Source organism: Nerophis ophidion, linkage group LG19 (genome assembly GCF_033978795.1).
Source record: "Nerophis ophidion isolate RoL-2023_Sa linkage group LG19, RoL_Noph_v1.0, whole genome shotgun sequence".
NCBI classification, from domain to species: domain Eukaryota; kingdom Metazoa; phylum Chordata; class Actinopteri; order Syngnathiformes; family Syngnathidae; genus Nerophis; species Nerophis ophidion.
Window position 1 is genome coordinate 44,877,494 of NC_084629.1, and position 13,397 is coordinate 44,890,890.

The 13,397-nt window shown below is 41.8% G+C and overlaps 1 protein-coding gene across 1 annotated transcript in view; it reads left to right on the forward strand.

The window, feature by feature from the left end:
* Window positions 1-7,408: 7,408 nt before the first annotated feature.
* The window catches only part of marchf4b (membrane associated ring-CH-type finger 4b), a 62,934-nt gene continuing 56,945 nt past the window's right edge, over window positions 7,409-13,397 (forward strand). The window contains exons 1-2 of the mRNA XM_061878883.1: window positions 7,409-7,880; window positions 7,982-8,473. Coding sequence (XP_061734867.1) covers window positions 8,159-8,473 — 315 coding nt within the window. The 5' untranslated portion in view covers window positions 7,409-7,880; window positions 7,982-8,158. The remainder of the gene's footprint in view (window positions 7,881-7,981; window positions 8,474-13,397) is intronic.

Below are 13,397 nucleotides of genomic sequence, written 5' to 3' on the forward strand. Positions count from 1 at the left end.
GTGGGTCTAACATAATAGTGAGAGAGTCCAGTCCATAGTGGATCAAACATAATAGTGAGAGTCCAGTCCATAGTGGATCTGACATAATAGTGAGAGTCCAGTCCTTAGTGGATCTAACATAATAGTGAGAGTCCAGTCCATAGTGGATCTGACATAATAGTGAGAGTCCAGTCCATAGTGGCTCTAACATAATAGTGAGAGTCCAGTCCATAGTGGATCTAACATAATAGTGAGAGTCCAGTCCATAGTGGATCTAACATAACAGTGAGAGTCCAGTCCATAGTGGATTTAGCATAATAGTGTGAGAGTCCAGTCCATAGTGGATCTAACATAACAGTGAGAGTCCAGTCCATAGTGGATCTAACATAATAGTGTGAGTCCAGTCCATAGTGGATCTAACATAATAGTGAGAGTCCAGTCCATAGTGGATCTAACATAAATGTGAAAGTCCAGTCCATAGTGGATCCGACATAATAGTGAGAGTCCAGTCCATAGTGGATCTAGCATAATAGTGTGAGAGTCCAGTCCATAGTGGAACTACCATAATAGTGAGAGTCCAGTCCATAGTGGATTTAATATAATAGTGAAAGTCCAGTCCATAGTGGATCTAACATAATAGTGGGAGTCCAGTCCATAGTGGATCTAACATAATGGTGAAAGTCCAGTCCATAGTGGATCTCACATTATAGTGAGAGTCCAGTCCATAGTGGATCCAACATAATAGTGAGTCCAGTCCATAGTGGATCTAACATAATAGTGAGAGTCCAGTCCATAGTGGATCTAACATAATAGTGAGAGTCCAGTCCATAGTGGATCTAACATAATAGTGAGAGTCCAGTCCATAGTGGATCTAACATAATAGTGAGAGGCCAGTCCATAGTGGATCCAACATAATAGTGTGAGTCCAGTCCATAGTGGATCTAACATAATAGTGAGAGTCCAGTCCATAGTGGATCCAACATAAATGTGAAAGTCCAGTCCATAGTGGATCTGACATAATAGTGAGAGTCCAGTCCATAGTGGATCTAGCATAATAGTGTGAGAGTCCAGTCCATAGTGGAACTACCATAATAGTGAGAGTCCAGTCCATAGTGGATTTAATATAATAGTGAAAGTCCAGTCCATAGTGGATCTAACATAATAGTGGGAGTCCAGTCCATAGTGGATCTAACATAATGGTGAAAGTCCAGTCCATAGTGGATCTCACATTATAGTGAGAGTCCAGTCCATAGTGGATCTAACATAATAGTGTGAGAGTCCAGTCCATAGTGGATCTAACATAATAGTGAGAGTCCAGTCCATAGTGGATCTAACATAATAGTGAGAGTCCAGTCCATAGTGGATCTAACATAATAGTGAGAGGCCAGTCCATAGTGGATCCAACATAATAGTGTGAGTCCAGTCCATAGTGGATCTAACATAATAGTGAGAGTCCAGTCCATAGTGGATCCAACATAAATGTGAAAGTCCAGTCCATAGTGGATCTGACATAATAGTGAGAGTCCAGTCCATAGTGGATCTAGCATAATAGTGTGAGAGTCCAGTCCATAGTGGAACTACCATAATAGTGAGAGTCCAGTCCATAGTGGATCTAACATAATAGTGAGAGTCCAGTCCATAGTGGATCTAACATAATAGTGTGAGAGTCCAGTCCATAGTGGATCTAACATAATAGTGAGAGTCCAGTCCATAGTGGATCTAACATAATAGTGAGAGTCCAGTCCATAGTGGATCTAACATAATAGTGAAAGTCCAGTCCATAGTGGATCTGACATAATAGTGAGAGAGTCCAGTCCATAGTGGATCTAACATAATAGTGAGAGTCCAGTCCATAGTGGATCCAACATAATAGTGAGAGTCCAGTCCATAGTGGATCTAACATAATAGTGAGAGTCCAGTCCATAGTGGATCTGACATAATAGTGAGAGTCCAGTCCATAGTGGATCCAACATAATAGTGAGAGTCCAGTCCATAGTGGATCTAACATAATAGTGAGAGTCCAGTCCATAATGAATCTAACATAATAGTAAGAGTCCAGTCCATAGTGGGCTCTAACATAATATTGAGAGTCCAGTCCATAGTGGATCTAACATAATAGTGAAAGTCCAGTCCATAGTGGATCTAACATAAAAGTGAAAGTCCAGTCCATAGTGGATCTCACATAATAGTGAGAGTCCAGTCCATATTGGAACTACCATAATAGTGAGAGTCCAGTCCATAGTGGATCTAACATAATAGTGAGAGTCCAGTCCATAGTGGATCTAACATAATAGTGTGAGAGTCCAGTCCATAGTGGATCTAACATAATAGTGAGAGTCCAATCCATAGTGGATCTAACATAATAGTGAGAGTCCAGTCCATAGTGGATCTAACATAATAGTGAAAGTCCAGTCCATAGTGGATCTGACATAATAGTGAGAGAGTCCAGTCCATAGTGGAACTACCATAATAGTGAGAGTCCATTCCATAGTGGATCTAACATAATAGTGAGAGTCCAGTCCATAGTGGATCTAACATAATAGTGAGAGTCCAGTCCATAGTGGATCTAACATAATAGTGAGAGTCCAGTCCATAGTGGATCTGACATAATAGTGAGAGTCCAGTCCATAGTGGATCCAACATAATAGTGAGAGTCCAGTCCATAGTGGATCTAACATAATAGTGAGAGTCCAGTCCATAATGAATCTAACATAATAGTAAGAGTCCAGTCCATAGTGGGCTCTAACATAATATTGAGAGTCCAGTCCATAGTGGATCTAACATAATAGTGAGAGTCCAGTCCATAGTGGATCTGACATAATAGTGAGAGTCCAGTCTATAGTGGATCCAACATAATAGTGAGAGTCCAGTCCATAGTGGATCTAACATAATAGTGAGAGTCCAGTCCATAATGAATCTAACATAATAGTAAGAGTCCAGTCCATAGTGGGCTCTAACATAATATTGAGAGTCCAGTCCATAGTGGATCTAACATAATAGTGAAAGTCCAGTCCATAGTGGATCTAACATAAAAGTGAAAGTCCAGTCCATAGTGGATCTCACATAATAGTGAGAGTCCAGTCCATAGTGGAACTACCATAATAGTGAGAGTCCAGTCCATAGTGGATCCAACATAATAGTGAGAGGCCAGTCCATAGTGGATCTAACATAATAGTGAGAGTTCAGGCCATAGTGGATCTAACATAATAGTGAAAGTCCAGTCCATAGTGGATCCGACATAATAGTGAGAGAGTCCAGTCCATAATGGAACTACCATAATAGTGAGAGTCCAGTCCATAGTGGATCTAACATAATAGTGAGAGGCCAGTCCATAGTGGATCTAACATAATAGTGAGAGGCCAGTCCATAGTGGATTTAATATAATAGTGAGAGGCCAGTCCATAGTGGATTTAATATAAGAGTGAAAGTCCAGTCCATAGTGGATCTAACATAATAGTGAGAGTCCAGTCCATAGTGGATCTAACATAAAAGTGAAAGTCCAGTCCATAGTGGATCTCACATAATAGTGAGAGTCCAGTCCATAGTGGAACTACCATAATAGTGAGAGTCCAGTCCATAGTGGATCCAACATAATAGTGAGAGGCCAGTCCATAGTGGATCTAACATAATAGTGAGAGTTCAGGCCATAGTGGATCTAACATAATAGTGAAAGTCCAGTCCATAGTGGATCCGACATAATAGTGAGAGAGTCCAGTCCATAATGGAACTACCATAATAGTGAGAGTCCAGTCCATAGTGGATCTAACATAATAGTGAGAGGCCAGTCCATAGTGGATCTAACATAATAGTGAGAGGACAGTCCATAGTGGATTTAATATAATAGTGAGAGGCCAGTCCATAGTGGATTTAATATAAGAGTGAAAGTCCAGTCCATAGTGGATCTAACATAATAGTGAGAGTCCAGTCCAAAGTGGGACCATCCCAAGGGGAGACGGGTCAGCAGCGCAGAGATGTCCCCAACCGATACACAGGCGAGTGATCCACCCCGGGTCCCGACTCTGGACAGCCAGCAATTCATGATGAACTTGACTGGCCTGCACAGAGTCCTGACCTGAACCCGATAGAACACCTTTGGGATGAATTAGAACAGAGACTGAAAGCCAGGCCTTCTCGACCATGTGTGACCTTTTGGAAGAATGGCGGAAAATTCCTATAAATCCAATCCACTTTATTTATATAGCACATTTACACATGATGAATATGATGTGGGTCCAACTAACTAGTTTTAATTAATTTGTATTTCATTCCTAAAATTAAAATAGACACATGTACCTGAATATAATTAATTGGGTAATGTGAAAAATGGAAAAAAAAAAGTCGTGTGCAGTCGTCAATGTGACTCACGTGATTGTGATTGACGGCCGAATGGACGTGTGGGCAAAAAGGTAATAAAAAAGGTAATGTCTTCTTCATCTTTATCATGGATCAAAGTAAAAGACCAAAGTCAGCGAAAGCAACTGAAGCACGGAGGAGTTTTTTTTTTTAAATCTACTTGAGAGGCGCCGTGTCACAGGAGTTTCTCTCTGGACTCGCCATCATCAGCATCAATCATAAAGTTGCGCAACAGATTTTGTACGATGATGTCATTCATAATTTTGCATCAAAGACGGGTTAGAGAAGTCGAGTTTTAGATTGCACTTCACACCTGTTGTTAATGCCTGGGGGAAAAAAAGGGTTGAAAAATCTGAGCATTTAATTCATTTTATGTTATCTTCTAATGCAGGGGTGTCACACTCATTTTATCTCAGGGGCCGCATGGAGGAAAATATTTTCCCACGAGTTAAATCATGGCATTGATAACTTAAAAATACAACTACAGTACGACAACTTTCAGAGAATCTGGAGAAATCACTCCACGTAAGCGGCATGGCCGGAAACCAACATGGATGCAATGGATGTCGAGCGGGTCTAACATGATACTGTGAAAGTTCAATCCATAATGGATCCAAGACAGCAGCGAGAGTCCCGTCCACAGGAAACCATCCCAAGCGGAGGCGGATCAGCAGTGTAGAGATGTCCCCAACCGATACACAGGCGAGCGGTCCATCCTGGGTCCCGACTCTGAACAGCCAGTACTTCATCCAAGGTCATCGCACCGGACCCCCTCCACAAGGGAGGGGGGGGACAGAGGAAAAAAAGAAAAGAAGCGGCAGATCAACTGGTCTAAAAAGGAGGTCTATTTAAAGGCTAGAGTATACAAATGAGTTTTAAGGTGAGACTTAAATGCTTCTACTGAGGTAGCATCTCGAACTGTTACCGGGAGGGCATTCCAGAGTACTGGAAACCGAACGGAAAACGCTCTATAGCCCGCAGACTTTTTTTGGGCTCTAGGAATCACTAATAAGCCGGAGTCCTTTGAACGCAGATTTCTTGCCGGGACCTATGGTACAATACAATCGGCAAGATAGGATGGAGCTAGACGGTGTAGTATTTTATACGTAAGTAGTAAAACCTTAAAGTCACATCTTAAGTGCACAGGAAGCCAGTGCAGGTGAGCCAGTATAGGTATATATGTATGTACATATGTATATAAAGGTATATACAGTATAGGTATATATGTATGTATATAAAGGTATATACAGTATAGGTATATATGTATGTATATATGTATATAAAGGTATATACAGTATAGGTATATATGTATGTATATATGTATATAAAGGTATATACTGTATAGGTATATATGTATGTATATATGTATATAAAGGTATATACAGTACAGGCGTAATGTGATCAAACTTTCTTGTTCTTGTCAAAAGTCTAGCAGCCGCATTTTGTACCAACTGTAATCTTTTAATGCTAGACATGGGGAGACCCGAAAATAATACGTTACAGTAGCCGAGGCGAGACGTCCCTTGTGGAGGGGGTCCGGTCCGATGACCATGGATGAAGTACTGGCTGTCCAGAGTCGAGACCCAGGATGGACTGCTCGCCTGTGTATCGGTTGGGGACATCTCTACGCTGCTGATCTGCCTCCGCTTGGGATGGTTTCCTGCGGACGGGACTCTCGCTGCTGTCTTGGATCCGCTTTGAACTGAACTCTCGCGGCTGTGTTGGAGCCACTATGGATTGAACTTTCACAGTATCATGTTAGACCCGCTCGACATCCATTGCTTTCGGTCCCCTAGAGGGGGGGGGGGGTTGCCCACATCTGAGGTCCTCTCCAAGGTTTCTCATAGTCAGCATTGTCACTGGCGTCCCACTGGATGTGAATTCTCCCTGCCCACTGGGTGTGAGTTTTCCTTGCCCTTTTGTGGGTTCTTCCGAGGATGTTGTAGTCGTAATGATTTGTGCAGTCCTTTGAGACATTTGTGATTTGGGGCTATATAAATAAACATTGATTGATGTTGTTGGTTGATAAAACCTGGATGAAGGATGTTTTATTCTATTTTATTCATTTATTTTTATTTTTCAGTTTCCCCCCCTGAGGGATTGCCACCTTATTGTGGTCAGCGGGTTTGCGTGCCTCAGTGACCGTAAGAGCTATACCAGCAGGAGCTTAGTCTTCAGGTGGCACACCCAAGTTGGTCAGGTCTGAAGGTAGAGGCCTGACAAAGTGCAATCCACTACTCCAGGTTGGGGTTGGACACATAGCTAAAGACCCGGGCTATAGAGCGTTTCCCGTTCGGGCTCCAGTACTCTGGAATGCCCTCCCGGTAACAGTTCGAGATGCCACCTCAGTAGAAGCATTTAAGTCTCACCTTAAAACTCATTTGTATACTTTAAATAGACTCCCTTTTTAGACCAGTTGATCTGCCGCTTCTTTTCTTTTTCTTCTATGTCCCACTCTCCCTTGTGGAGGGGGTCCGGTCCGATCCGGTGGCCATGTACTGCTCGCCTGTGTATCGGCTGGGGACATCTCTGGGCTGCTGATCCGCCTCCCCTTGGGATGGTTTCCTGCTAGCTCCGCTGTGAACGGGACTCTCGCTGCTGTGTTGGATCCGCTTCGGACTGGACTCTCGCGACTGCGTTGGATCCATTACGGATTGAACTTTCACAGTATCATGTTAGACCCGCTCGACATCCATTGCTTTCCTCCTCTCCAAGGTTCTCATAGTCATCATTGTCACCGACGTCCCACTGGGTGTGAGTTTTCCTTGCCCTTATGTGGGCCTACCGAGGATGTCGTAGTGGTTTGTGCAGCCCTTTGAGACACTAGTGATTTAGGGCTATATAAGTAAACATTGGTTGATTGATTGATTGATTGATTTCAATGAAGAAAGCATCGTTACTATAAGCACAGAAAAAAAAAGTGCTGTGTGGAGTTTGCATGTTCTCCCCGTGACTGCGTGGGTTCCCTCCGGGTACTCCGGCTTCCTCCCACTTCCAAAGACATGCACCTGGGGATAGGTTGATTGGCAACACTAGATTCGCCCTAGTGTGTGAATGTGAGTGTGAATGTTGTCTGTCTATCTGTGTTGGCCCTGCGATGAGGTGGCGACTTGTCCAGGGTGTACCCCGCCTTCCGCCCGATTGTAGCTGAGATAGGCGCCAGCGCCCCCCGCCACCCCGAAAGGGAATAAGCGGTAGAAAATGGATGGATGGATGGATGGATGATGCCCCCTTCACATTTCTGACTGCCCCCTCATATAAGCATGCTTAGAACCGCCCCTGATTATCATCATCATCATCATGGTGCTGATGCTGCATGCATGCGGCATCAGCCAATGGGCGCACAGCACAGCACAACCCGGATGCTTTCGACCCACAGCAGCAGGACTGTCCGACAGTCTTGCTGGATTCTACCAAGCAGGATCTCCACCTTCTAACATGTCTGCTGGAGGGATGTAGAGAGAGAGATAGAGAGAGAGAGGGGTGGAGGGAGAGAGAGAAAGTGAGAGAGGGGCGGTGGCTAAAATAAGGAATCGTGCAGAAATCAGGTAAGAAATATGCCAGTTAATAGGAATATTTGTGCGTGGAAGGAAATCATCCTTATGACTAAAATGCACATCAATCTAAGATCTGACTTTCCGTTTCCCAGCTCCCTCCATTCACTCAACTTAATGGCTTCGGACACTTGTTTACATCCACGGGCTCCGTCCGCCTTTCGGATTGACTTTCTCTCCGCAGGACGGTAAAAGACGCCGTCGTCAACACCCCGTCGGCCGCAACGCACATGCGGGGACGCGCGGTGCGGCTGTGACTGGGCGGCCGGAGCATGCTGAAGAGCCGCTGCTGCGTCCTGCTCGGTGACCTGAGGCTGCTGCTGCTCGGCCCGCCGCCGCCTCCGCTCACCCCCATGAGCGGCCAAGCCGAACACGGCGAGCGAGGAACCACACCCGGGGCGACCGCCACAAGCGCGGTGCCGGGCTGGGTGGACGCGGCGGAGCTGTCGGCGGCGCTGCGCGGCTGCGGCAGCTCCTCCGATGACTGCTCGAAGGGCAAACTGGAGGAGAGGTTCTCCCTCACCAGCTTCACCGGGAGCGGCTTCAGGACGCCCGTCTGCAGGATCTGCTTCCAGGGACCCGAGCATGTGAGTGCAACGCCCAAAACTATCCCGTGTGGAAGTGAATAACAGTGTAGTCCGCAGGGGTCTCCAAAATCCGACCCGCGGGAAGTCTCAGGTTTTTTTTTTCACAAATTTAACCGACTGCTTCTACAAACCCCGTTTCCATATGAGTTGGGAAATTGTGTTAGATGTCAATATAAACAGAATACAATGATTTGCAAATCATTTTCAACCCATGAATGCACTACAAAGACAACATATTTGATGTTCAAACTCATAAACTTTATTTTTTTAATGCAAAAAAATTACTTATAATTTCATGGCTGCAACACGTGCCAAAGTAGTTGGGAAAGGGCATGTTCACCACTGTGTTACATCACCTTTTCTTTTAACAACACTCAATAAACGTTTGGGAACTGAGGAAACTAATTGTTGAAGCGTTGAAAGTGGAATTCTTTCCCATTCTTGTTTTATGTAGAGCTTCAGTCGTTCAACAGTCCGGGGTCTCCGCTATCGTACTTTACGCTTCATAATGCGCCACACATTTTCCATGGGAGACAGGTCTGGACTGCAGGCGGGCCAGAAAAGTACCTGCACTCTTTTACTACGAAGCCACGCTGTTGTAACACTTGTCTTGCTGAAATAAGCGGGGGCGTCCAAGATAATATTGCTTGGATGACAACATATGTTGCTCCAAACGCTCTATGTACCTTTCAGCTTTAATGGTGCCTTCACAGATGTGTAAGTTACCCATGCCTTGGGCACTAATGCACCCCCATACCATCACAGATGCTGGCTTTTGAACTTTGCGCCTATAACAATCCAAATGGTTGTTTTCCTCTTTGTTCTGGAGGACACCACGTCTTCTGTTTCCAAATATAATTTTAAATGTGGACTCGTCAGACCACAGAACACATTTCCACTTTGCATCAGTCCATCTTAGATGATCTCGGGCCCAGCCAAGCCGGTGGTGTTTCTGGATGTTGTTGATAAATGGCTTTCGCTTTGCATTGTAGAGCTTTAACTTGCACTTACAGATGTAGCGACCAACTGTATTTAGTGACAGTGGTTTTATGAAGTGTTCCTGAGCCCATGTGGTGATATTCTTTACACACTGATCTCGGTTTTTTGGTGCAGTACCGCCGGAGGGATCAAAAGTCTGCAATATCATCGCTTACGTGCGGTGATTTCTCCAGATTCCCTGAACTTTTTGATGATTTTACGGACCGTAGATGGTAAAATCCCTAAATTCCTTGCAAAAGCTCGTTGAGAAATGTTGTTCTAAAACTGCTCGACAATTTGCTTACAAATTGGTGACCCTCGCCCCATCCTTATTTGTGAATTATTTTGTATTTCATGGAAGCTGCTTTTATACACAATCATGGCACCCACCTGTTCCCAATTAGCCCGCACACCTGTGGGATGTTCCACATAAGTGTTGGATGAGCATTCCTCAACTTTATCAGTATTTATTGCCACCTTTCCCAACTTCTTTGTCACGTGTTGCTGGCATCAAATTCTAAAGTTAATGATTATTTGCACACAAAAATTTTTTTTTATCAGTTTGAACATCAAATATGTTGTCTTTGTAGCATATTCAACTGAATATGGGTTGAAAAGGATTTGCAAATCATTGTATTCTGTTTATATTTACATCTAACACAATTTCCCAACTCATATGGAAACAGGGTTTGTATGTTTAAAACATCTATTTTCTGCTGGATCTATACTCTATTTCATCCATCCATCCATTTCTACCGCTTATTCCCTTTCGGGGTGGCGGGGGGCGCTGGTGCCTATCTCAGCTACAATCGAGCGGAAGGCGGGGTACACCCTGGACAAGTCGCCACCTCATCGCAGGGCCAACACAGATAGACAGACAACATTTCAGACCAGGGTAAATTATAATGTGAGTGTGAATCAGTGACTTGCGGTGAATAAACACCAGGTGAGGCATACATACTTTTTTTTTTTTATACTTAAAATAATATGTGCAGCTCGAGTCATTGTTGATTTAGGTCGCATATTAGAGTTACAGGGGGGAAAAAAAGGGAGTTATTCGCTTTCATAAAAAACATTATCATAATGATATTATGATATGATAAATGGGTCCAAAAACTATTTGATAAAGTTGTTATTAAATACTTTTTGGTCCTATTTGCTTTTAGCAAAAATAAATCAAGTATTGTGAGTGTATATGACCGTTCTGTATTCGTATCTGAAGCAGCAATAGCTATCCTCCATGAAAACGTACTTTGTATGATCGCATTCATTTTGTCTTAAAGTCCTACTGAAAGCCACTACTAGCGACCACGCAGTCTGATAGTTTATATATCAATGATGAAATATTAACATTGCAACACATGACAATACGGCCGCTTTAGTTTACTAAATTGCAATTTTAAAATTTCCCGCAAGTTTCTTGTTGAAAAGTGTTAGAGGGGACATACAGTGGGGCAAAAAAGTATTTAGTCAGCCAGTGATTGTGCAAGTTCTCCCACTTAAAATGATGACAGAGGTCTGTAATTTTCATCATAGGTACACTTCAACTGTGAGAGACAGAATGTGGAAAAAAAAATGCAGGAATTTTAAAGAATTTATTTGTAAATGATGGTGGAAAATAAGTATTTGGTCAACCATTCAAAGCTCTCACTGATGGAAGGAGGTTTTGGCTCCAAATCTCACGATACATGGCCCCATTCATTCTTTCCTTAACACGGATCAATCGTCCTGTCCCCTTAGCAGAAAAACAGCCCCAAAGCATGATGTTTCCACCCCCATGCTTCACAGTAGGTATGGTGTTCTTGGGATGCAACTCAGTATTCTTCTTCCTCCAAACACGACGAGTTGAGTTTATACCAAAGAGTTCTATTTTCTGACCACATGACATTCTCCCAATCCTCTGCTGTATCATCCATGTATCCATTTTGGTATAAACTCAACTCCTCGTGTTTGGAGGAAGAAAAATACTGAGTTTTCCTAAAAATAGATATACCGGCCCCCAGACACATTTTTTTTCTCCAAATATGGCCGCCGAGTCAAAAATATTTGCCCAAAATCTTGCTGTTTTAATGGGGGTTTTTTTTGGTTAGTTTTTTTTTTTTTATGTTTTAGTGTCTTACTGTATATGGACAGAACAGGACCAAAGTACCAAATCTTGCTGTTTTAATTTTTTTTTCTTAGTTTTTTTTTATGTTTTAGTGTCTTACTGTATATGGAAAAACAGTACCAAAGTACCAAATCTTGCTGTTTTAATGTTTTTTTGATGATTTAGTGTCTTACTGTATATGGAAAACAGTTACAAAGTAGCAAATCTTAATGTTTTAATGTTTTTTTATTTCTTAGTTTGTTTTTATGTTTTAGTGTCTTATTGTATATGGAAAAACAGGACCAATATACCAAATCTTGCTGTTTTAATGTTTTTTTTTCTCTTAGTTTTTTTTATGTTTTATTGCCCAGAATCTTGCTGTTTTAATGGGGTTTTTTTTTGTTATTTTTTTTTATGTTTTAGTGTCTTACTGTATATGGACAGAGCAGGACCAAAGTACCAAATCTTGATGTTTTAATGTTTTTTTGATGATTTCCTGTGTTACTGTATATGGAAAACAATTACAAAGTAGCAAATCTTGCTGTTTTAATGGGGTTTTTTTTGTCAGTTTTTTAATTTTTAGTGTCTTACTTCATATTTTTCTGTGTTTGTGGCATTTTCTTTGCATTTGGTTTGATTGTAAAATATGTCGATTGAGAGTGAAGTGAAGTGAATTATATTTATATAGCGCTTTTCTCTAGTGACTCAAAGCGCTTTACATAGTGAAACCCAATATCTAAGTTACATTTAAAGCAGTGTGGGTGGCACTGGGAGCAGGTGGGTAAAGTGTCTTGCCCAAGGACACAACGGCAGTGACTAGGATGGCGGAAGCGGGAATCGAACCTGCAACCCACAAGTTGCTGGCACGGCCACTCTACCAACCGAGCTATGCCGCCCCAGCGGGTGTGACCTTCATATGTTCTCGATATTCAACGTTTTGTTTTAATGTTTTTTTTTGTTTGTTTTTTAATTTTTAGTGTCTTACTTCATATTTTTCCGTGTTTTGTTGCATTTTTTTTGCATTTGGTTTGATTGTAAAATATGTGGATTGAGAGGGGGTGTGATGTTCATATGTTATCAATATTCAACGTTTTATCGTTCATACAAAAACATAAAATTCCATTCAGTTTTTAAGGCTGTCTGTCATAACAGTTTTAGCATTCAATCAGACTTTATTGTGAGGTTTTTTATTAGTTTTCCTAAAAATAGATATACCGGCCCCCAGACACATTTTTTTTCTCCAAATATGGTCCCCGAGTCAAAATAATTGCCCAGAATCTTGCTGTTTTAATGGGGGTTTTTTTTTGTTATTTTTTTTTTTTTTTATGTTTTAGTGTCTTACTGTATATGGACAGAACAGGACCAAAGTACCAAATCTTGCTGTTTTAATTTTTTTTTCTTAGTTTTTTTTTATGTTTTAGTGTCTTACTGTATATGGAAAAACAGTACCAACGTACCAAATCTTGCTGTTTTAATGTTTTTTTGATGATTTAGTGTCTTACTGTATATGGAAAACAGTTACAAAGTAGCAAATCTTGCTGTTTTAATGTTTTTTTTTGTTAGTTTTTTAATTTTTAGTGTCTTACTTCATATTTTTCTGTGTTTGTTGCATTTTTTTTTGCATTTGGTTTGATTGTAAAATATGTCGATTGAGAGGGGGTGTGATGTTCATATGTTCTCAATATTCAACGTTTTATCGTTCATAGAAAAACATAAAATTCCATTCAGTTTTTAAGGCTGTCTGTCATAACATTTTTAGCATTCAATCAGACTTTATTGTGAGGTTTTTTATTAGTTTTTCTAAAAAAAAGATATACTGGGCCCAGACACTTTTTTTTTCTCCAAACATGGCCCCCGAGT